This window comes from Eufriesea mexicana, unplaced genomic scaffold (genome assembly GCF_001483705.2).
Source record: "Eufriesea mexicana isolate 0111107269 unplaced genomic scaffold, ASM148370v2 scaffold1532, whole genome shotgun sequence".
In the NCBI taxonomy this organism is placed as follows: domain Eukaryota; kingdom Metazoa; phylum Arthropoda; class Insecta; order Hymenoptera; family Apidae; genus Eufriesea; species Eufriesea mexicana.
In genome coordinates this window covers 510191-534592 of record NW_016909636.1, presented here as the reverse complement: position 1 = coordinate 534592, position 24402 = coordinate 510191, and the positions used below count along the sequence as shown (strand labels likewise).

The window sequence follows — 24402 nt, the reverse complement described above, 5'->3', positions numbered from 1 at the left end:
TAACAGTTAATATAATATTATATTACTTTATATTATAATATTTACTATAATGAAAAAAAAAGTTAATAAGAATAATTATTAATATGAAAATCTCTAAGTAATTTAAAAATATTGTGGTTTACTGTTACAGAGAAATTAGATTAAAACAAATGAGAGAATGACTAAAATCATAATTTACTGACTGTTATCACAATGAAACTGGTCGGAAAATATAGTTTTGAAACATGATCTAATATAAATGAATCATGCTAAATACAATAATACAAACATATGCAACATACACATAATTATATTATAATAATTAATATAATATCACATTATAGAATTATTAATTTACAAAACAAATAAAATATTACATATTAGTATTATGTATTACTGTATAAAACATATTTCTATTATACATTAGTATATACAGAGTGTCCCAGAGATGTTCAAACTTTGTCAGTACATTCTATGGAATTAAATAAGAAAGAAATGTTATATGAATATAATTCATTTAAAGCTTTATTATAAAGATTATAACAAAAATATGGAATACAAATAGAATAATAACCGACTTTCAGTTATTGCAATACAGTAACCATTTCATCAAACTAGTATACATGACATGTTTGTGATATTAAACTATATATTACATGAACTAAAATTTCATCTTCTATTATAAGAATTTAAACACAAAATGTTTAACTAAGATATGACATTTAACCACAAAATACAATTATAAAGTTTATCATCTGTCGTTGAGGAGACAAAAGTTCAAACTGAAAACAATAACATTTTTTTTACATTTGTAGTCATACTGAAACTTGTGTCAATTTGAGTAACTGCATAATATCATTTAATACAGAAAAGAACAAGTAATCAAAACATATTTAAAATTAAGCAAAAGAAATATAAAACTGACTTTCTTGTCTTAAACACATATCCACTTATATGTTTAATAATGGATACACTTATAAAATAAATACAATAAATAAAAATAATTAAGAATAAACCACTTAAAAGCTATAAACTATAACTTATTTTGCATATATTATACGTAAACCAATACAGGAAAGAACAGATTAAGTAATTATATTCAAATTACATTCATTGTTATGCTTATACATTCACACAAAGTTGCATATTTAAATTCACATTTGCATATAAAAATAAAATACATTATTTCTTTAACAGTATATTATTATAGACAATTTTCAAATTGCATTGACAATTTGAACAGTTGTTATATAATAGTATTATAATATATATTACTAAATATATATTTATACTTATATGCATATTGGTTTTTATGCATACTTATATACCATACATATCTGTTTGCTAAATACAGAAATTTCTAATGCCAGAATTATTTGAAGTTAATTAACATAACAAATTTAAAAAAAAAATTATAGAACATTTTATAAACAATAAGTTTCTGAGCTAGTATGTGAACACATAAGTAAATAAATAAATTTAGAAAAGAAAAAAAGTAAAAACTTGAATTATTACTAACAAAATAACAAATAATGTAATACAAGATTCTAACAAATGTAAGAGAAAACTTGTTATACAAATAATAAATAGAAAAATATATGATGTTTACAAAATATCCATTAATTTCATTGTGTTAATCTCATAACTTACATACTTCTCAATGCTTAAATTCAATTACGGAAATATAAAAAAGAAATATTAAAATAAAATAATAAGCAAATAATAAGAATATAAAGTAATAGTAAATTCAAAATAAAATGGTGAAAAAAGAGACGTATTAATGTACTGTAATTAAATTAATGAAAATTTACTCTGAGATGTCAAACTTTTTAATAAAAAGTAAATTTTATATAAAATCTAAATGTATTTTGTGTTGGAAAAAAGGCGGACAATGATGAAAAAATGGCGGACTCACCTGACACCTGCAGACGACGTCAGCGTTCATAGCAAGCATATCAACGACCTTGCCTTTACCCTCGTCGCCCCATTGCGCTCCGAGAACAACAGTAATTTGGGCTGCAGCATTCAACACACGTTGTCTTTTCCTAGGTGTCGTGAGCACACCATCTCCATTTGTTTGTTGAATGGAACGTTGCATTTTCGAATATGAAAATATTCGCAACTTTTCGTATAATTGAACAAATTACGCGCGAACGCACACACCTCGGGAACCACCGCGCGACTGCTGAAACATAGACTGGTACAAGAACTTGACTGACTTATATTTCTCTATCGAACGAAAGGACATCTAGGGAGCAAAACTAAAAGTTATAGAAACGAAATAAACTCATATACGATAATTGTAAAATAACATAAATTTTTATTTCATAAATATTTCCATACAAAAATATAACTTTATAATTAAATAAAAAAAATTTAACAATTTTTATTAATGAATAAAGCTATTAAACAAATTTTAGCTATTAAAATAAATTCATTATTTATTTATTAAATAAGAGAAAAGGTGATTCATAATACAAAAAATTTTATTAAATCTATTTATGAATATGACAAAAATAACTTAGTACAAAATTAGAACATATATAGAAATAATATTTTTTTATATCTTCCGTAAAGTCCTAAATGTAATATTTACATATGAATATAATATTAATCAGTTTAATTAAGTTAAATAATAATATAAAGTATACTGTATGTACAATAATATTATATGACACTTTAAGTTGTTCCATTTTATACCATGTACATATATAATATGTATAACCTCAAATGTATACATTTATGTTTTGTGAGCAGTTGCACCGTTTGTATCTTTACATTACTTTTTATATGATATTGTTTACTATTGATTTAGTTCCTTTATATAAAAACTATATTATTTCAATTAATACACTATAAAATATCTCTCAAAACAACATAATCTAATAAAAAATAGTATATTTAAATACATCAATATTTTAAAAAAATTCAGAAACATTAATTATTCCAAATGCTCTATATAAATATTGTATTTATAATATAGTGGATGTAAATTAAATGGTCAAATATTTAATAAACTTATACTATTTCCAGTGAAAACGTGTAGTACAGATATTTAATTTTTAATAGAAATTTTACAGGTATGTCATTTATCTATTAGCAATTTAGCTACGATCTTATAATGAAATAAAACTTCGTATATAATTTTAAATATATTATATATGGTTGTTTAATGACTAAATGATTTTATTATGTAAAAATATGTTCTTAATGTTTCTTATAATATATACTTTATATTTACCTGTGTTAATTATATTGTTTATTTAAGTTATGTTAAAATATAATAATATCAAAAGAATGAAAAATATTAATTAGATATAATAATCATAGAAAAATACTAGTTTGAGTAGGGAAATTATTCAATTTAAAGATAAATATTACCTATTAAGAGAAATTATGCAATAAGAATATTTTTTTATTATACATTAGTACAAATTTCACGTCGTTCTCTAGCACGTCGATTTTGAAACCAAATTTTTATCTGAAACAGATTGACAGTTTAACAATAAATATATAAAGTATGCACTTGTGAAATTGCAATAAGTAGCGCAAAGTAATATCAAGTATGTTCATACTGTGAAATCAAAATAAATGCTATCAATCCAGTTTAAAATGTAAATAACAGAAACAGAACTTTAAAAGAATTATAAGCCTGTAATGTAACAATAACTAACTTTTTAACATTTGTTAAAATTAATATCTTAATTATAAAATATGTTTACTACATTTTTATACATAATAAAATTCATTCAGCTTATTATTTCATTGGGATGAAAGTAAATTAACAACTATTGCATGTATAGGGTGTCCGCGTTAAGTTATATCATCATTTTTAAGGTATTTCCGGTACAGAGATTAAAAAATGTTTCAGACATTTTTTTATTGTTTGATGGACTACATGATACCTTATTATTAGATCTCAAAAAATGCTTTTTACGTCAAAAATTTAAGGTGACCTCGACTTTTTTAAATGACACTATATATTTTTCATGTCACAGAATTGTTGCTGACGTCGAAACGAATTCAACAGTGTATTATACTATAACCTTGAAATGACCTTAACCTCTACTAGCGCAAGTGGTGTCCGAATGATTTGAATATCCGCGAGTTATGGGACGTTTGGTATTTTGGAAATAAACATTTCCATTTCAATTTCATTTCAAGGTTATGGTGTAATACACTATTGAATTCGTCTCGACATTATCTCTATGAAAGAAATATAGTATCGTTGAAAAAAATCAAGGTCACCTTGAATTTTTGACGTAAAAAGCATTTTTTGAGATCTAGTAATATGGAATTATGTAGCTCATTTAACACTAAAAAAATTTTGCCTGAAAATATTTTTCAATCGCACTATCGGAAATGTCTTAAAAATGGTGATATAACTCAACCGCGATACCCTGTATATGAAAAAATTTATTGAAAAGTATAAATTTATAAAAAAAGTAAAATGCTTTGTTACTTTTATGATATATAATAGTATATAGTCTTATATTATATTTCTACATATTACTTTAATTTTTTTCATTACTATATAATATTAATTTGTTAATTGTATGATATTTTCCATATAATTTATTTACATTACTAATAACTTTCACAAAAATTAAGAAAGATAATCTTTAAATTTTATTCCAACATTTTTAACTTATTCTTTCTACGATTTGAAAATAAGAAATATTAAAAGATAAACAATTGTACGTTATAAGAAAGATATATTTCCATTAAAAAAAATAACATTTTCATTTTTAAGTGCATTTTTGAAAACATAACGAGTATACTTCGTATACTATTCAATATTTTCTCTTATAATTTTGTTTTATCTTTAATCAAGTTCGAAACATAATTCGTCTTGTTCATGTATGCAGTTCACCTTGTATGAATTCAGTTGCACATACGAATTGTCTAATTAGAATCTAATTTAAATCAGAGTTTGTGGTATTAATCTATTACTAAAGTAAAATTTTAATATTTACATATTTTGTTACCAATAATCATACAAAGAAAATAAACATATGTAAAATATGATAACTCGTGTATATTTTAAGGTACAACCCTTGTATTATATTTGTATTGTACCTTCGATACAACCCATGTATTTCAGTATCTGTGTAGTTTAGTACACGTGTATCCATTTTAATAGGGATATATTAATTACACATGAAATGGTTATTTCTAACACGAAAGTATTATATTTGTAAAGTAAATAGATACTAATTATGAACAATGATATAGAATTTCGATTTGGCAGAAAAAATAAAATCTCAAAAAAAAAAAAGAAAGAAAGAAATGTAACTAAGTAAACTAAGTAAATTAAAGAAGTATAATTCAGTATGAAATTGTATAAGAATTGAAATTGGCAAATTTATAATACACTGAAAGTACATACCCTATTAGCAGAAAGGTTTAAAACGTTTGATATCTTCAATACGTCTTGTTTCGAGAGATAAGCACTGCTTCGAAACTGTTGCTCAAGAAAGTCCAGTTGAAATGTTGAAAATGGTATTCGAGGATGAAGACTTGGTTTCCTTTTATTCTTACCGACTGCTGATTTCCTAGGAATTTTCGGCGGTTTATATCTCGTACATTGAAGCCATTCCAACTCCACTATATTCTCCATTGACTCTAGATTTTCTATTTTGTTAAAAATTTTAATTATCTTTTTATTTCGGTTAATAAACGTGGAATATTTATTTTTCTAATTTTTTATACAAACCAATTTTTGAGCCTCCATTTTCAGTTTCCAACAGATTACCATAATTATTATTTAACCATTTAACTCTACTGTTACCGAAGTCTTTTTCTTTATCCTCTTTTGATTGTTTATCTTGAATTTTGTTGTACATTTTCTTTTGGTTTTCAAAATTTCGTATCTTCTTTTCATGTTTATTCACTTTAATATTGCAATAACGTTCACTTATTTCTTCGTAACTTACACCGAATTCTTTTTTGGGTTTCAAATATTTTGAATTTATTACATATTCTTTCTCAGTACGACTCATTAATTTCAACTCATTTGTCTCGTCAAAATTGAATTCTCTTTGTTTAACTAATACTGATAAATTTCGATTATTTTTCGCATTTTTTCCCTCAACTATAATTAAACGAGTTACGTTTATGTCAGAAGTACAATTTTCAATGGTGTCAAGAACTGGGTGAAAATGATTAACAATATTTTCTTCGGTATTTAACAAATATGTACATTGTTCATGATGATCGTATTTTCCTTCTGCTTCGACTTCACTTCTTCGTTGAGGAGACACCCCGTAGTTTTTCGTTTCACTTTCATCATTATTGCAAACGTTATTAATTAAATACATTTTATTCGAAGTAATATCAAAATTCGTTTCTTTCTTGACAGACATCACGTTATTTTTTGTATTTAACCCGACTTTATCTTCTACATTAATTTTAAAAGCTGTTGCAGATTTCCTTTCATATTTCTCTTTTTGAATATCATTTTGACACATTGCCGACACGCTAGATACAGATGCCTTTTTATACTGGTCATTTTGAAAAGATACATCCGCTAAAATACTGTTAATGCTGAAATCTTTTGGTTTACTGGCCGACTTCATGTCGAAACTTCAACTGTGGTCGCTTAATAAAATCCTCTTTATATATGGCTCTCCATTACATGCTACTATGACCACCCTAAATTTTAGCAACCCGTGGCTGTCGAAGTTCGGTTTCAAATTAAACGCATAGTTGAACATACGATGCTATCTTGGCAGGCCAATGTTACGATATACAGTGACTTTCAACTTCGACTTCCCATATTTTTTCGCTCAGAAACTTCCTATAGTTGATTTCATAAAACGACTTTGCTTTTAATCTCTACGCATTCCTTTCTCAGTTGTAACTATATTGAACGCTCAAATTTGTTAATAAACAGAAGATTTTATTTGGAATTTTGAATTCAGTGTCGATAAATTACGTTACATCATGGTAACTGAGATAGAAAATTTGTAAATTGAAAATTTCACGAATCTAACAAAAGAGAAGCGAATATATGAAATTAATATAAAATTCCTGTACAATATCAAAGTAAATTTTAAGAATCTAAAAGCTCGAATGTCAAGGAAAAATATTAAAAGTAAAAAACATTGATTATAAACCAATTTGGTCTTACAAGGGAAGGTTGGCGACGATTTCCATACATGTAACAAAAATCGATACCTTTTTATCAATTTATGTATTAAATTTAACGTGACAGGGAATTTTTATGACTAGATTCAGATTCAGCACAGGAAAATACATAAGAAATCTCTATATTCGCGAACTATCACTTTGTCGTGCCCATTTTTCTAACAAATAGGTGAAATTTTTAAAAAGAAGAATACAAATTGCATTTAATTTTCTCCTACGTTATCAAAGAAGGGATATTTTCTATGGTGTGCATATGTAAACTTTGTACACGTTATATTGGTCTCAAGAAGCATTGAAAGTCATAGGATGTGCTATCATATTGTTGCCTACTGTAAGTTTAGATGACAAACACTGTTATCTGGTAGCCTGGTAGTTCTTGAAAATATCATATAATCCAAAACATATTATCCACGGGATATCGATCCTCGTTCTGTTATAACAATGTAATTGATACTCTTGTGGGGAGCGAAGAAAGAACCGAATGGAGCGTATAGACAACCCTAACGCAGCAATTTGTATAGAGCAGATGGGATACAACGAAGGTCGTATGATTACAAGCTATTGAGTATCAGGATTATCCGACAACTAGAACTAAAGCAAAACGTAAATATTTAGACATTTTTACATTATTTGAAATACAATGAGGAAACAGAATAGATAGATTTCTATGTACGCATACATAACACCAAAAGAATTTAATATCCCTAACAAAGTATTAAATATTCGATACTAATTCTACATTTATAATCTACTTCATCTTCTTCCCCACGATATTTGGTGCGAATTGGTAATGGAAAATTCTCTTTCCAAGAACATCCAGGAAGAAGTTGTTCTAAATGTTCATACCTACAACATATTTAGAAGTCAGCAAAATTGAAAAATAAGGGGTATATCGACGAGTTAAGATAAATTCGTATAGTTTAAGTATATAATGGGTGAACTTATTCAAAAAGTAAAGTTTTAACGACCTTTAGGCTGCAAGCTTATGCAGCTCACTACTACATACGTGGTCTAATTACCTGACAAGCTAAGCTCCGCCTCCATCATCTGTACACAGTTATCATTTGTTCTTAGGAGATGCATAGTGTCCGGGACAGTTTATAGTGGTGGGAAGTAGCATTAGTCTCTTTTTAATCTATCCCTGCCTCTTACAATCGATGGTGATGGGAAGCTAAACACTGCGAGAGGCCCCTGTCGTAAACGAGTCTGGTTTAATTCAACACGTTGGCTAGCAAACGTAAATCGAGTATGCTTCTTGCGGGACCACAAATCTCGGTTTACTAGGATCTCAAATTACTCCTTAAAAACTTGTTTTTCTATTAAATATTATTGCATTTTGTCGTTTTAATGCCTCAAAGATAAAAAATAAGATCGTTCTCAAAATATAGGTGATATGATGATTAATGTGTTAAACCTAATAATCCAACTTAATAGCGATGTTTTTGATGATTTTTAAATTTGTTGTAAATGGCGTTATTTCAAGCAATCATTTCTTTTTTATTGGTGATATTTTCCCATCTATTAGTAAAAAATATTGTGAGAAGAATCTTTATTTTAAATGGCATCACCCTGCATCGGGATCTATTTTGCTTCGAGGAAAATTAATAAGCTGGATGGTTCCTCGAAGTTAGATTGGAGGATGCAATGGGCTGATGTCATGGAGAGGTATAGCAAACTTGTTGGCAAGTTCGAAGGACGACACTTTTCCGCAGTCCACTGTAATGCACGTGTCACAGAAAGCCTCGAGCTCTCTTTTATTTTATTCCACCAAGAAATTTAAAATATAACTAGGAATAGTTATCCCCTTTTACCACAATATTGCTATTAAATACATTGAATTTTATTCATATATGTATGTGTAAGCGAACTATCAATATCTGCTTATCAGTAGATCATGTACAGCAACTATCCCTGAAAGGAGCCGCCCAGAAACTGCTAATGCTCGAAAAATTAAAAAAAGTTATCAATTAGATTAAGATTGTCCCAATTTACGGAACGGAGATTCACGATATAGTCCCTAAATATTTGTTATATAATCGTCCATATAACCAATTATTGACTCAGAACTGAAAAGGAAGTCGACAAAACATGATGCTTTTTTTTTTTATTTTTTACAACTTTCTCATCATTTCTCGGCAAAGTAATAAAAGAATTTTCTGTTCCTTGAAAAATGCCCTTAAAGATACTGAAGGAATTTTTTATTTCTATGTGATACCAAAAATGGCCTTTTTTAATATCCTTCTTTTAATTTATTAAGATCAAGTATTTAATCATTTTATATGTAGATAATACATTTTCTTCACATGTTAATCAAGCTGATGTGGTGTTGTACTCGACAAGAGGAAAATTAACCTATCGTATTTTTCTTTTTACGTGGGAGAAACCTTTCAAAAATATCCTGGCTCCTTAGGGGAGAGGACGAGGTTATGTGAAATTCCTATCTACTAGACCCATACAGAAAGTACCAGGGGCATCTGGTACTACCCCGCGGCATGCCCTGTCAGGAGCTCGTCCCCAGAGGAAGATAGGACCCACCCCAGTGACCCTCGAAGACACTGCAAGAAAATTAACCCAACTCTAACCCATTTGCGTGAGCATCCTATATTAGTGGATTAAGTTAAGTTTGATATAATTCATTTATGCTCCGTTCAATGAGAAAGGGCAGAAAATATAAACAAAACATTTTTTTCAAACATTTGATTTCAATTTCATTTCAAGGAGGTTTGAGGACCTGTGAGAAAGTTTACAGTAAAACCTCCGCTTCCTACATGTACAACTTCCGGTAAATATGCAGTTTAGCGGCTTTGCTCTAAACGCGCCTTTTTTCCGGTTTTTCTCACAAAAGGCTTTCTTTGTGCCTCAATAAGAAATATAGTTGGGGGGAGCTTGAAAAAGTTACTAGTTTTTTGACAAAAAACAAAATTGTTAAAAAATGCAGAATACGTAAGTCGATCCTTATGATTTTTGAATATGTTATAGAGGATGAGATTCTAAACAACTTTTATCTGAACAATAATTGCCGTTTGGCCTTAATTTCCGAGATATTTACAAAAATTATTCACACTACAAAATTGACTCCGCTTGTACGTGTGCCTTGTACGACAGGGCCTGCTAGGTAGCCTTACTGATTAATCCACTAGCAGGCCCGGGATGAAACGTATCCCTTCCTTTTCCTTTCGTCCCTTCCAGCACCACAGCAACACAAAGAATACCTGCAATTAACCGACTTTAGCAACCGTGGGGAAGGACACTACCCCCTCCCTCAACGTAATCAATGCTACAGCTGAAGCTGAAGTGCTTACTAAACGTCGACGTTCAGGGACAAATAATGAAGAACCCATAGCGAGGGCTCTTGCATGCGAATCTAGCTTCTTTCTTTATGTGCAAAGGTCAGAAAATGGTGTTATAATCCTGTTCTGAACATGCACCCATCATATGTAGTTTATACCTTCTGTTAGTTCTCATTAAACGAAGTACAGATTTGGTTTAATCCATTGATTGAGTTAGGTTTGAGTAATAATAATATCTTCATCCCTGTAAGATGGTCAGCCACACAAGCAAAATTCAAAATCATTGAAATCGATTATGTTTGATTTAAAGCAATTTGATTGAAAAGCTCACCCATTATACATATGAATTGCTTGCTAACCACAATCTTTTCTTGGAAATGGAATCTCGTACTAAGAGACTGAGATAAACTGTTATACAGGACTCAACACTGATCTTCCTCCATTGTTTCAGATATTCACATTCATCCTTTCTCCTACCTTCGACTGAATTTGAGGAAGACACCTCCCCATATAAACGTCCGAATTCGGTCTCAACTGCAGACACTAAAGTGGGCATTACTGTAGCATGAAAGGAATTTTATTAATATCTCGGAAACTCAAGCCGAACGAAAATATTTCCAGAGAAAAGGTTGTTCAAAATTTGGTTCTTTATAATATATTTAAAAATCATCAAAATCGGTGAGGGAATAGCTAATCGAGAACTTCGCCTAAAATTTATCTATATACACCCCACTAATCAATTGTTTTCTCTGTAACAGTCGCCACTGTCAATTAACGAAGAGTCAATGGTACAAAGTGATATGAGACCTCATTTTTGTACGGTGTCCTATTTAAAATCTGCCCGCCTTCTTTTCAAAGCGTATTACATATTAATTTCAGTGATCAAAAGAACCTTTTCTTCCATAGAACTACCTCATTTATACATCATAAAAAAATATAATATTGTTTATACTAATAATTATAATACACAACATAAAAGGTATATAGTGGAATAAATAATCTGATATATTTGCAGTAATAGCATTGTATTAATTACATTTTAGTTAATATAACAAACTAATTTACAAACCTTCATGCAAGAAAGTTTACCTACATATCATTTTACACATTTTATCGTGCAAAAATCATTCTGCTAGGCATTAAATCTTGCGTAAACAAATAAAAGTCGGCTGTTGGCGGCGTTACATATGTATCTTCTGATAGTGTTTGATATCTTTTGCTTCCAAAATATGTACCTACTTCCCATTTTGGGAAATTCTTCATTACGTCAGTTTCTATATCTCGTGCTTTTTTCATGTATCTTAATATACTATAACAAAGAATTATTGTCACTCTAAAGATAAAAAACTTCGAAAAATGAATCGTGACTAAAATAAATCATATTATATATCATATATATGTAATATATCAAAAGTATATATATGAAATGTCATTATAATTAGTAATTATATATTTGGTAAAAGAAAAATAATAGTCGTACAATCAATTAGGTACTACAATAATGCTCGGTTAAGTTCAAAAAGTTTGAGTCAAAAATTTGTACTCACTTTCTATCCATTTCTGCTAAGAAAATGGGAAATATTGCTAATTCATCACTTAATTTAGCGATCTTCCTTTTAGTTAAAATTTTCTGACCTTCAAAATAAAGCGGCATTCCCACCACATTCGTGGCTATAAATAATGCGAGAGCCCATTTACCTAAAATTTATTTTTTAATTGAACAATAGAAATAAAAACATCTGAAAATACTAAAATTGAAGTTGTAAGGAGGAAATATTGCTGTTTATAAAAATGTCATTTATTAACAAAATATTAATATAACCTATTTCTTACGTGTATCACATTACTCTATATGAGCAGGAATATCTATATGATGTATATGATTTTTAACACTAGAACTACCGACCTATAACGAGTAGTTAAACGTATTATACACAAATGATAACAATTATAGTGTTACGATAATAACAAATATCTATATATAATTCTGTTTCTATCTAGGTAAAAGTCAGTATTAATTCTGTCAACAGGAGTAATATGTTTTCAGACATTGTCAAAATAAAATATCTGAAGCAATACATTTTAATTTCTTTCATAGTTCAAGTGTTAAAAACTTGTTCAGTTTAATATTTTTAAATTCTATTCATTTATGTAATCAAAAACAAGATGTTATCTTGAGTATCCTAACTAAAAATTCTACTCTAACCATTATTTAATATAGAACTACCGATCTATACAGGGTGAAGACAGCGAATCTACATGAAAAAATGAATTAAAAAAATAAAATAACATTTTCTCTTATTAAACTTCATTTTGATAATGTCTCTACCTAAACTTAACAGTTTCAGGAAGCGTTTCGGCAGCCATAAAACAATTTTCCATTTAACTCTCTAACGCCACCACGAGGTACGTATGTACCTGCTATAAATGTGTCGTAAATATCGTAAATATCGTTGAATTATTTAATAATTTTACTGATATAATATGTCCACGCAACTGCTGTCAAGAAGTTAGAAATGTTGCACTGAAGAAAAGAATTAGATTAACGTTTGATAAATTAAAACTGTAGAATATACCAGAAAGAGTTCATAGTAATTTATTCAATAATAAATTTATCGTAAGTAATTATTTTATTTTATTTTGTATTTTTAATTATCTAGTACAATAAACATAAATATGAATGAAGACAATAATTTACAGCGAGATTTGTTAAGTAAAAGCAGAGGTAAATGCACGCAACAAATATTTAAAATCGATTTTCTTTGAAACTAGGCATCATATGAAAATATTTCATTGTATATTTTCGACTTACTTTTTCGTATAGATTCATTCTCAGCCTCAATTGTACTACTAATTACTGACTATTACTGTATAATGAGTAACTAAATATAAATAACAATTGGATCAAATCCAATTGTTTCTGCTCCATTTATTGATAATAAAGAGATATAAGTTTATGAGATTGGCTTTTGTTTTCTTCTTAATAATTTGGTGTATCTTCCTCATAAGAAATACAAGAACAATAGTAAGTGTTTAATTTTAAATCAAAATAAATATAAAGGAAATAAGATCAAGCTACAGATAAAAATCAGATTTTATTTGCTAGAAAACTAGCAATACATATGCGATTTATATATAATAAAAATAAAAATCAATACAAATAAATATAAGAAAGAAATTAAGTTATAAAGAAAGATCAAATATTTAATATATCTTTATAACACTGAAGGTACAATCTTTGTATTTAGAACGAGTGATAAAATAATGTACTTATATATTATAAACAATTTTATAGACCACTAGTTGAATTAATTAATTTTATTAATAACCGAAAACACATAAACCGCCAAAAATTTCAGTAATAGAACATCAAACTCTAAATATTAAAAGCAATCATGAATCGCAATTCAACCGTTCTCTTGAAAAATACAGTCGGCCGCATAAGTATTCGTCCACTTATCGCTGTCGGCGTATATACAGGGAAAAGAAAGTAAAGGTACACGTAAAATTAAAATAAAAAATACAGAAAACAATTTTTATTAATACAAAACAAGCTGACATTTTGTGAAATTCGTAGTTACTGAACATAATGAAAAATTGAAAAAATAACATAATACGTCGAAGAATTTGTACGCAAAAGTATTTGTCCATTTACAAATTAATTGAGTTATTATTACATAAAACTGAAGTTATTAGTTTAATATTTTGTGGGATGCCCCTCAGACGTAATTATAGCTTTTAGACGCTTGGGCATTGATTTCACTAATTTGTTTGTAAAATCGTATATTTTATACCATTCTTCCATAAATTGTTACTTTGATGTTTAAGTGACGGTTCATGCAAATTTCTTTTTATTTCTGCCCATAAGTGCTCAATGGGGTTTATATTTGGCGACTGGGGTAGTGTTTGCAAGTAATATGGTATATTATATAGTATCCATTCCATGACGATTCTGGCTTTATGTTTCGGATCATTATCTTGTTGAAGCATAAAATTACTATTTATACATAATTTTTCAGCACTTAGTAATAGATGCTGCTTTAATATATTTAAATACATTCATTGATCCATAATCCCATTTATAATATAATAATCACCAACCCCAGCCACTGACATAAAACCCCATACCATGAGTGACGCCTCTCCGTGTTTCACAGTTGGTATCAAATTTTCTTTTTGATATGCTGTATTTATTTTCCTCCAAATTTTTCTCTTAGGTGCATCAAAAACACAAAATTTCGATTCATCAGTAAAAATGACGCGTTTTAAAAATCCTGAAAAATGATTTAGAAATGTAATTTTGTGTGAAGTGTAGTTTCTTCTTCCGATTTATTGCATTAATGAATGGTTTCTTACAGCTAATTCGACTCTTTAAGTCGGCTTTGTGAAGTGCACTGAACAAGTGCGTTGAACTGTATCTAAACTTACTACATTTCCTAATGGAGATAGTACCTTCTCGTATATTTCAGGTGTGGATGTATGGGGATCCTGCTTGACAGCTCTTAGTATGTGTGTTTCATCACAATTAGTTAATACTTTCGGTCTTCCTTTATATTTATTTATAATACTTTTGTCTTCTTTAAACTTTTTCAATATATATTGTATTGTAGTTCGAAGTATTTTCATTATATTTGCAATTTCTCTTTCGGATATTCCTTCTTTCCACAATTTCACAATAACTTCTCTTTCGGATAAAGATGTTTCACTTTTCTTATGCTTCATTTTGATACTTTCTATCTGACTGTCTCAAGCATTTCATTCAGTTGTTTCATACTTTATTATGTTCGTTTGCATGCATTTTATCTAACATAGCCATCAATAGACGGATACTTTTACGTTCAAATTTTTCGATAAGTTCTAATATTTTGTTTAATTTTTCATTATGTATAGTAACTATGAATTTCACAAAATATCAGCTTGTTTTGTATTAATAAAGATTAATTTTTATATTTTTTATTTTAATTTTACGTGTACCTTTACTTTCTTTTCTCTATAAATACACTGACTGCGATAGGTGGACGAATACGTATGCGGCCGACTGTATATATTATAGTTCCATTTTCTCTTTATGCCAATGCTCTCTATGACAACCTATACTCCGTTCAACGAGAATTGATAAGAAATATAAACAAAACGGTCAAGCAATCGATGCTGCGATAAATAGCTGCTGAACGTGACTGTTTAGGGTCGACTTTTAAAAGTTCTAAACAAAGACTTTTTGCGTATAAGATCAGAGAAAATTTTCCTCGAAATATTCGATCATCAGCTCAGTTCAATTCTCGTTGAACGGGTATAATTCCACTCTGTTAAGTAAGGTATTAACCCTTTGCACTCGAGAGGTGACCCTCAGTCACCATTTCATAAAATTTGGAAGATCGATATTAATTAATATATCAAATTTAATGTAATGTAACAGTGTGCAAAGTATCGAAATCAAATAATTCTACAATTCCATTATTATATAATTCTTTATTTACTGCTCAAAAAAGTAACGTCAGTTTTTTAATAGAGAATCTTTGATTTTCTACTCTTCTCTAGCCAAAAAATCGTTGAGTGCAAAGGGTTAATTTTACACAGAAGTTTTTAATCGCTGAATTGTTAATGCAATAAATGAAAATACATATGATGCCACATTGTGTCAAGTATATGGGAGTTTGGCACAAAATTTATAACTTTTAACCTCTACTTGATTTTTTACCTGAGATCATCATTCTTTTGACATTTTTTCAACAAGAAAATGCATCGACAGATAAAAAAAAAATATAATTTTACAGTAAAAGATTAAAATGTCCTTAATTTTATATTGAACACAAAGTTCTCTAACAATTTTTATTATTACATTTTGTTATCACGTGATAAATGTTTTTTCTCTTTGCTTTGAAACTGTGTTTTGAAATAATTTTTGAAACTTTATCGAAAATGACAAATCGTTAATTTAGGTGTAGCTTTACACAATGTACATGGAGACTACGTTGGATATCTGAGCAGTAATGGTATTGGTAATGACTTCAATTTTGTTCCGTTTCAAGTAAACTTGTGCAACCAAAAGTGATTTTAATCTAAAGATCTTATAATACTAAACATAACTTGTAAAAATCAAATTAATCTGGCAAACATATAGCAAATAATACTTGGTTAAGAAAATGCTTAAAAAATTGGAATAAATTTGCAGCAATACTTTGACAACATAGTAAAAAATTCAGTAAAAATGGTGAATATTATAACAATCCATGTAATTTTATTAATACTTTGAGATATAATCAATTATTAATTACAAATTTCAGTTCTTCAATTTGGTCTAACAAATATCATTTCATTATGCAGATTGATATATATGCTACATTGAATTAGTTAACACAATATTACAAATTTTAATTTATCTCAAATTTATTTCAAATTTGAACTAAGTCTTATATATTTTTTGTAGCTATATTAGTCTACAATCTGTCTTTTTATATCATATAAGGTATTGTTCATTGTTTTCTTGGCATATTTGGCTTCAGAATTATTTTGTTTGGGTATCCAGCAGCTTTTATCCAAAATTTGTTAATAATTCAAAACACAAGAGATAGAACTATCTCAGAACATAATTAAAAATTAAATTTTAAAGAAACATTATACTATAAAAAAAACAGATTAAAGATTTGGATTTAATATTGTGAAATACATAAGAATCATTCATTAAGTATGCTCTATAACAAAAATCGTGTGGACTAGTATAATTAATGCTTAATGGTTAATGCTTAAAATGATATTTTTTAAACATAGTATAGACATATATGCACTTATAAACCTGATATTTTTACTATATTACTATATTGCTATATTGTTATTTGTTTATGCTTATAATTTTGATAATTATATTCTAGTATTATTTTAAAAATCTTGTTTTAGATTACAATATATATTAGGTAATAGATTACTAAACATGCCTTATAGGTTATTATGATTAAGGTTAATTTATACCTTTCATAAAAGTATTAACCCGAATTCGAGAGAAATCCAAAGGAGGATATCCATTTTTAGGAGGTAAATCTTGAGGTCCGTGTTTGGAATTAGATGTCATTCTATAAATAACAAGTTAACAAAATTGAATACTGCACACTTCTCCTGAATGACCTCAAAAGTAACACTAGCACTCCTAGTAAATATTCTAGATATTTTTTTTTATTATATTTAAGTAAAACTTTTCAAACTCTTAAATTATAACTTTTTTAATTACTTACATTCTTTATATTTAACTTTATATCGTAAAATTATAACTCGTTACATTTATATAAATATTAATGATAAAATAAAAATAAATGATAAACTCAATAAATGACATTAAAATTTAATCAATTTAAACAATTTCTTTTTTTTATATTAATAAATTGTTCTTCTAATTTAATTAATAGAATTAGAATCACGGTTTTTATTGAATGCTATTTTTTTCATTCTTTATTCTATACACATATAAATTGACTTTTAGATTCTGTATAATTTTAATGTTATATTTTTCATCAAAATTCAGTATTTTGTATTATCATTAATGTGAAAGTATTTAGATCTATCTAAATTTAATTTTCACATTTTCACAGAACAAGGACAACTTATACATATAACTAAATATACAGAAAAAAACTAATTTATTAAAGAAACTTAATTTTTTTGTTTTTCTTACATATATAAAAATTTTTCAATAAGAATATAAAAACATTGTATTATATATTTCATCACCTCTATTTTATTATTGGTAGTAATTTACACAAACAGAGTTTCTAGACCAATAATTATGTTTATTTGGTATTTTATTATGTAACTTATTTTACGTTTATATAATATAAATTAATTATACATGATTTTAAAATGTCAATCAAAAATAAGTAGAGTGAAGTTCTAAATTTACTTAACTTAGCCCTTTTTAACATATATTAATATCACCAAAATCAAGAAGTACCCAATTAATCTAGAACTTAACCATAAGAAATAAAAGTAACTTAATCACTCTTTTTATCACCACTCTCAAGACATTTAGCATATTCATTACTTAATCGATCATATTCCTGACTAAGAGATAGAGCTTGTGATTTTAAAGCCTCTACATCTTTTTTTTCTTTCTTAAGTAAAAGCTCCAATTCTTGATTTCTTGTTTGTAACTCTTTAATCTGATTTTTCCATTCTAATATTTTTTCACCATGAGCTTCATTTGAGTCATTTTGTGCATTTTCTCCAACATTCTTTTGTTGTGACAATAAACGTTTTGCTGTTGTAGTTGCAGATTCTGCTTGTCGCATAACTGCTTCATTTTGTGCCATTAATGTAGCTTGCGTAGAAATTATTATAGCAAGACGACGTATAACAAGACATAAATACAATGAAAAACCACATATATACAAGTTTCGCTGTGCTCTAAATAATCTCATATTATCTATAATAAAATAGTAATGTTACAATTAAATTATGAAAATGAACAAAATATTATATTCAATAAAAGTAAAAAACATATACCTTGCAATTCAGCATCTAAATGGTCCTTATGTTCAGTTGATGAATATTTTCGTACTTCTCTGATAGACTCCAAAAAGAATAATATTAATATTCCAATTGCCATTACAAAAAAAAATGATGCTTGATTGCTCAAAGTTTTTATAAATTTAGATTTAAGAATTTTTTGCCATTTGTTTGGAGAAATTATTGGTAATACCATAAATAATACTACAACCATTTGGACATAAAGAAATGTTGCAATTAAAGACCACTGTAGGCTCATGTTTATTTAATCTTATAATTCACACAAATATCTAAAAAAAAATCAGAAGAAACATTATCATTTTCATTATCATTATTATCATAGTATCAGACTTTCTATAATATATATAAGAATGAGTTAGCAAAATTAATAAAATGAATATTAAATTTCAATTAAATGTTCATCTTTTAGGTTAATAATGTGTAAATTATTAATTAAGCAACCTGGCTAAATATATTTAAAGAAAATGTACAACAATTTTATATTTATATTTACACATAAATAAATAAATAAAATCTTAAGAAAAATTATTTAATTAGATATACACATAATGATATAACAAACTGACATTTTTTTATATACAAATAGTTTCTTAATGAAAATTTTGTTGCTTTTAAAACCGATTTACACTTTTGCGCTTTGGATGTATTGAGTGAACGATTTGTCCATAGAAATCATCAAGATATTGAATATTGTGAAACTCATAAGTAACCGATATTTAATTAGCTAGTAGTGCCGTGTAAATATCATCTGTGACTGACAAGATTGGTAAAAGCACCTAATTTAAATAAATGGTATTTGTGAAATTTTCAATATTGTTTTTGTTATTATTACGATATAAACAAACTAATGTATCATAGAGTATATTAAAATAATTTTATTTTTAACTATATGTACATATATGCACGCACGTAATTCGCTCGCTAGTGGGCTCAAAGTAATACCGGCGTCTAATAGTTAAATTTGCAGCAGAGGACCTGCATACTTATTACACAGTAGTCTGACGAATGTATGTACATGTGTAGATGGTAAAATTTCAAATACATATAAAATACATATAAAGGTCTTCTGAATAAGCAGTACTGCCTTTGAGTTCACTAACGATCGAATCACCCTATATATGTACGCATATTGCGATATGTTATAACAAAACAAAAAATTTATTTTGGTTACATATTTGTAAATATTACCTCAATAATTAAATTTATTTCACTAATTTTCATTAGTATTTTCATATTATTTATACTTACCCGAAGTATACCTAATTCATTAAATTCAAATTTATATGCTTTCTCACGATTTGTTGCAAATATATATATATATAATAATTTCGATATATATCTAAATATTTTCACGGGAAAAATATTTTCAAATTTTGTTAACACAATTAATTAAAGAACAGAGTAGCCTTATTTGAAAAGTAATTCACTTATTATTGAACAAACTAAGTTTTGTCACTGCTGCTTCGTTAAAAATGAATCATTAATTTAATTCAATAAAAATAAAATTGGTTTCTATTTTGTTCACTACTGTATTTTAATGTTCAAAACATAAATGAAAATATTTTTTATTTTCTACTACAAACTTATTTTCTGCGGTACGCACGTAAAGTGTAAAGTCTAAATTCGCCTTTAACCACATTCTATATTTAGATATAACCTATATATACATAGCTTGGTAAAATATGAATAACTGTCCTTATTTTTTATTTATTTTCAATAACAATGTAGTTTTTTGGTAAATAATGATATTTTGAAACATTATACATAATAATAAAAGTTGACATTAAAAATAGTATAGCCAAAATTGGAAATATATACTAAAAAATACTAAAAAATATCAATTCAAAACAAATTTTATGCCTTTAAAAGACTTTTTACATGATATATCGCAAATAATATTTATATACTTACAGTAATAATTTTAGTACTTAATACATTTGAAAACTAAGCTAACCTGATAATTGAAGTAGAACTATCTTGACTCATCAACAGGATTACCAATATTTTAAACATAGCAATTCATTTATTCACGAAATCCAAAATCGATATATTTTTGATAATTTGGTAATGTATTTTTAATATTTTTAATATTATTTTTAATATTATTTTAATAATATTATTTTAATATTATATGTGTGTGTGTGTGTGTGTGTGTATATATATATATATATCCTATTACAATATATTAAAAATATAATATCATACTTGTACTTCTAAGGACTAAAATAAATTAATTCGTTTTGATTAATCTTTAACGATCTACTAAAAGATTTCTGATTACAAAATCAAGTTGAAAAATTGTTAAATTCATATGTAAAGATAAATTTTTTTTACAGTATAATTATTTATTTAAATATTTCTAAATACTTTCTTCTGATCTTTTAAATTTTGAAAAAAAAATATAAATTCATTAAATTAAGATAAATAAGAGATTAATTTGATTATACAAAAACATTATAAACTGATTAATTTTTAGAAAATATTATATCATTGCAAAATTTGAAAACAAATTAAATTTGTAGCAGTTATAACGGAATAGTATGTCAATATTATATTTTTAAGTATTTATTATTAAGATTAGTATAAGTATTTAATTATTAATATAATTATAAAATAACACAAATATATAAATTTCTTTTTTTTCATTATAAATAGTACTTTTCTTCAAACAGTCAAATTTTTTTAATCAATTTTTTGTTATAAAAGTATAAACTTTAAAACCTTTTAATCCATACTATATACAATCTAATTTTAATAAAAATATAACAACAAATTGTAGAATTTTTAGATTAGGTAAAGAGGGAAAAAAAGAAAAATAGAAAGAGGAGAAGCTGTAATTTTTAATATATTTTTTGATACGTACTACTATTATAAATTATTTATAAATATAATAAGTTTTATATTTTATATTTGACTTAATTCAATTAATTTTAAAAATATTGTTATGGTGGCTAATTATCATTTTTATGTATTTATTTTTAAAGGACTTAAATATATTTGAAAACAATTCATTTTTATGCTTTCATATATATATTTTAAGAAACGAAATTTTTGTTTTGAGAAAAATTGTGAACTTACCTTTACGATTGAACTTCACGTAGGCGATATGTATATGATACATATTTTCTCGTTTAGAAGTAGAATACGTTTAAATATTTCAGTCTAATAACGATAGAACGGTACTATATCTGTAATATGTAATCACAATATTTCTTATTGAGTGCCAAAAAATAAGAAAAATAGTTATCTCAAAGTTTGAGCCTCATTAATAATAAATAAAACATTATATCTATTTGTACTATGTTCTAAATTTTGGTGTTGCGATAACCTTATTTATAAATATGAATAGTTTTTTGAACATTTGCTATATTGGTTATGGTAATAAAATTCGTGTTTATAAAAAAAGATATATATATATATATATATATATATGTATGTATATATACATGTATATATATAGATATATATATATATATATACGTACACATAATCACTGTCATACAAGCATTGACATTACTTTATATTCAGTTACTAAACGAAAAAAATATATGTGAAAATATATATATACATGTTGTTATTAAACATTAAAAATGACATTAACACAAAACATGTTGTGAAAAATCTATTTTCTCCGATCATAAAAAAATATGTTTGTATATAAAAATTTGGTGACAATTAATAATAAAACATGTAATTTTAAGATTAACAAAAAAATATTCAATTAAATTTAATTATTTTACAATAATATAATTTTATGTTGAATATTCATTAGATATTCACATATATATAAAGTTTAGTTTAATTATATACTTAAAGAGTGTTGAAAAGAATTATTTTGTTTATATTAGTACTACATATTTTTCAGGTAACAAATTTTACATTTCATTTGATTGTTGATGACATCAAAATATTGCACTACGGGAGATAATAAAATTTAAAAGTAATCATTTGTGAGTTTGTTAAAAACAAATTGAAACAACTGTTATGGGTTCTGGACAAAGTGCTCGTAAACTTACTATTGATAATGAAGAGTTAGGTGTTATAACAATATCAGAATCTGTTGCAAAACGATTAGCTCAGACAATAAATAATACAAATGCTAATGTGACAAATGAAGTAAGATCTGCTACTTTAACAAAACCATCTACTGAAAAAATTGTAACTTCACAATTACCTCAAAGTGGTGATATACCGGTAAATGCTGGATATCCCACATATCATCAACAATTAACTTTAAGTGCTCTTCAAATACAGCAACAAAATGAACAAGAATTTTCTGAACAAGATAATTACTGGCAAAAACGCTTGGAAAATTTGCAACAAAAATATTCAGAAATTAACGATATCATTAACACAGAACATAAAAAAGCTACAGAGCAATTATATATGAATGGTATGTATGAAGTTATTACTATATTTTTTAATATTCTTTATAATATTTATACTTACAAAAATTTAGTTTCATATTAATCATTATAATTATTGTTAATTATGTGCATATTTTATTTATAATTATTTCATAATTTATTTATATTTTGAATTTAAAAATCTTATTTTAATTGTAGCTTGTAAATTAATCTAAAAGTGATAATGACAATTTAGTAAATGTAATTTAAGAAATAATAATAATAATGACTTTAAACTGTGAATAGAATATATAATAAATAAAAAACATAATCACTATATTTTATACTAACTTATTATTACAATTTTTCTATAGAGATTTATCACGTTATGCTATTGACGAAATAAAGAAATTTTGGAACTGAATAGTTAACTAGTTAGGTTGGTTACAATTAATGAAATATATATTATAATCGTAATATTATTATATCACAATGTTATATTATATTTATTACAATTTACATTATAATTACATTGTATATCACAATTTTTGTTTTACTTATCTTTTTATTATCATTAGACTTCTAATTAAAATAGGATATGTCTAAACTAAATCTGTGCAATGGACATACTAAAAATTAACGCAATGTCTCTATTACACAATATTAAATGCAACAGCGGTTAATAGGCGATTAACTAACATTCGCATTTGTTTACATTTTTTAACGGGTAGTACAACTGTAACTAAGTATAAGGTACAAATTGGTAAATGTTGACAAGGGCATTGTTCTTCAGAGTTTGCATTTAATGTGGCCCTGATCTATTGTCACATTTCCACAATTATAAAAACATTGATTGGTATTATGTATACCTATTTTTAAAAACTTAACAGATATTGCTTTACATGATTACAATTGTATGAATTACAAATTATGCAATTTATCACTATTATTTGAAAATATATAAGTATTTTGTACATGCTTATTTTTTTTTATCAATTTTATAGATAAATTTACACTCATATATATACACTTATATCTATGTATAAAATATCCATATTTTTTGTGAACAATATTCTATACAAGTTATATATAAATATATATATATGTATTTACATATATATATG

General features: G+C 26.4%; 5 protein-coding genes and 1 long non-coding RNA gene across 9 annotated transcripts in view; 1 reads left to right on the top strand and 5 right to left on the bottom strand.

The window, feature by feature from the left end:
- Adss (adenylosuccinate synthetase) overlaps positions 1–2176 on the bottom strand; it is a 41787-nt gene extending 39611 nt beyond the window's left edge. Inside the window, exon 1 of the mRNA XM_017901179.1 lies at positions 1895–2176. Coding sequence (XP_017756668.1) covers positions 1895–2077 — 183 coding nt within the window. The 5' untranslated portion in view covers positions 2078–2176. The remainder of the gene's footprint in view (positions 1–1894) is intronic.
- Positions 2177–3397: 1221 nt separating this feature from the next.
- Positions 3398–6760, bottom strand: LOC108548321 (homeobox protein MSX-2). Its single transcript, XM_017901192.1, has 3 exons — positions 6150–6760; positions 5369–5638; positions 3398–3460 (listed from the first exon to the last, which is right to left on the bottom strand). Exons 1-3 carry the CDS (start codon positions 6555–6557, stop codon positions 3398–3400), a joined length of 741 nt encoding a protein of 246 aa, XP_017756681.1. The 5' UTR covers positions 6558–6760.
- A 3278-nt stretch (positions 6761–10038) lies between these two features.
- On the bottom strand, positions 10039–10606 carry LOC108548315 (uncharacterized). The gene is made up of 2 exons (XR_001890256.1): positions 10431–10606; positions 10039–10340 (listed from the first exon to the last, which is right to left on the bottom strand). It is a non-coding gene; the product is annotated as an uncharacterized LOC108548315 (long non-coding RNA).
- An 818-nt stretch (positions 10607–11424) lies between these two features.
- ND-B16.6 (NADH dehydrogenase (ubiquinone) B16.6 subunit) lies at positions 11425–17549 on the bottom strand. Its single transcript, XM_017901186.1, has 3 exons — positions 17385–17549; positions 11966–12116; positions 11425–11727 (listed from the first exon to the last, which is right to left on the bottom strand). The coding sequence occupies exons 1-3, from the start codon at positions 17482–17484 to the stop codon at positions 11529–11531; spliced, it is 450 nt and encodes a 149-aa protein (XP_017756675.1). The 5' UTR covers positions 17485–17549; the 3' UTR covers positions 11425–11528.
- Positions 17550–18320: 771 nt separating this feature from the next.
- On the bottom strand, positions 18321–19904 carry LOC108548305 (B-cell receptor-associated protein 31). The gene is made up of 3 exons (XM_017901171.1): positions 19842–19904; positions 18909–19201; positions 18321–18828 (listed from the first exon to the last, which is right to left on the bottom strand). Exons 2-3 carry the CDS (start codon positions 19168–19170, stop codon positions 18398–18400), a joined length of 693 nt encoding a protein of 230 aa, XP_017756660.1. The 5' UTR covers positions 19171–19201; positions 19842–19904; the 3' UTR covers positions 18321–18397.
- The window catches only part of Chchd3 (Coiled-coil-helix-coiled-coil-helix domain containing 3), a 5246-nt gene continuing 547 nt past the window's right edge, over positions 19704–24402 (top strand). The window contains exons 1-2 of one of the 4 annotated variants that reach the window (XM_017901175.1): positions 19704–19724; positions 22798–23325. In XM_017901175.1, coding sequence (XP_017756664.1) covers positions 22917–23325 — 409 coding nt within the window. In that variant the 5' untranslated portion in view covers positions 19704–19724; positions 22798–22916. Of the gene's footprint in view, positions 19725–19900; positions 19940–22091; positions 22112–22290; positions 22311–22797; positions 23326–24402 lie in introns of those variants that run through there. The other 3 variants (XM_017901172.1, XM_017901174.1, XM_017901173.1) reach the window with 3 other exon arrangements.

Bases quoted from the DNA above. Each gene is read 5' to 3' on its own strand.
- ND-B16.6 (XM_017901186.1), bottom strand. From the start codon at position 17,484: ATGACATCTAATTCCAAACACGGACCTCAAGATTTACCTCCTAAAAAT. The intron at 12,117-17,384 runs GTATAAATTAAC...AATAAATTTTAG, and splicing joins GGTTAATACTTTTATGAAAG to GTAAATGGGCTCTCGCATTA. The intron at 11,728-11,965 runs GTGAGTACAAAT...TCTTTGTTATAG, and splicing joins TTAGCAGAAATGGATAGAAA to TATATTAAGATACATGAAAA.
- LOC108548305 (XM_017901171.1), bottom strand. From the start codon at position 19,170: ATGAGCCTACAGTGGTCTTTAATTGCAACATTTCTTTATGTCCAAATG. The intron at 18,829-18,908 runs GTATATGTTTTT...ATTTTATTATAG, and splicing joins TTTAGATGCTGAATTGCAAG to ATAATATGAGATTATTTAGA.
- LOC108548321 (XM_017901192.1), bottom strand. From the start codon at position 6,557: ATGAAGTCGGCCAGTAAACCAAAAGATTTCAGCATTAACAGTATTTTA. The intron at 5,639-6,149 runs GTTAATCATTTT...CGAAATAAAAAG, and splicing joins TAAATACCGAAGAAAATATT to ATAATTAAAATTTTTAACAA. The intron at 3,461-5,368 runs GTATGTACTTTC...AATCTGTTTCAG, and splicing joins TAAACCTTTCTGCTAATAGG to ATAAAAATTTGGTTTCAAAA.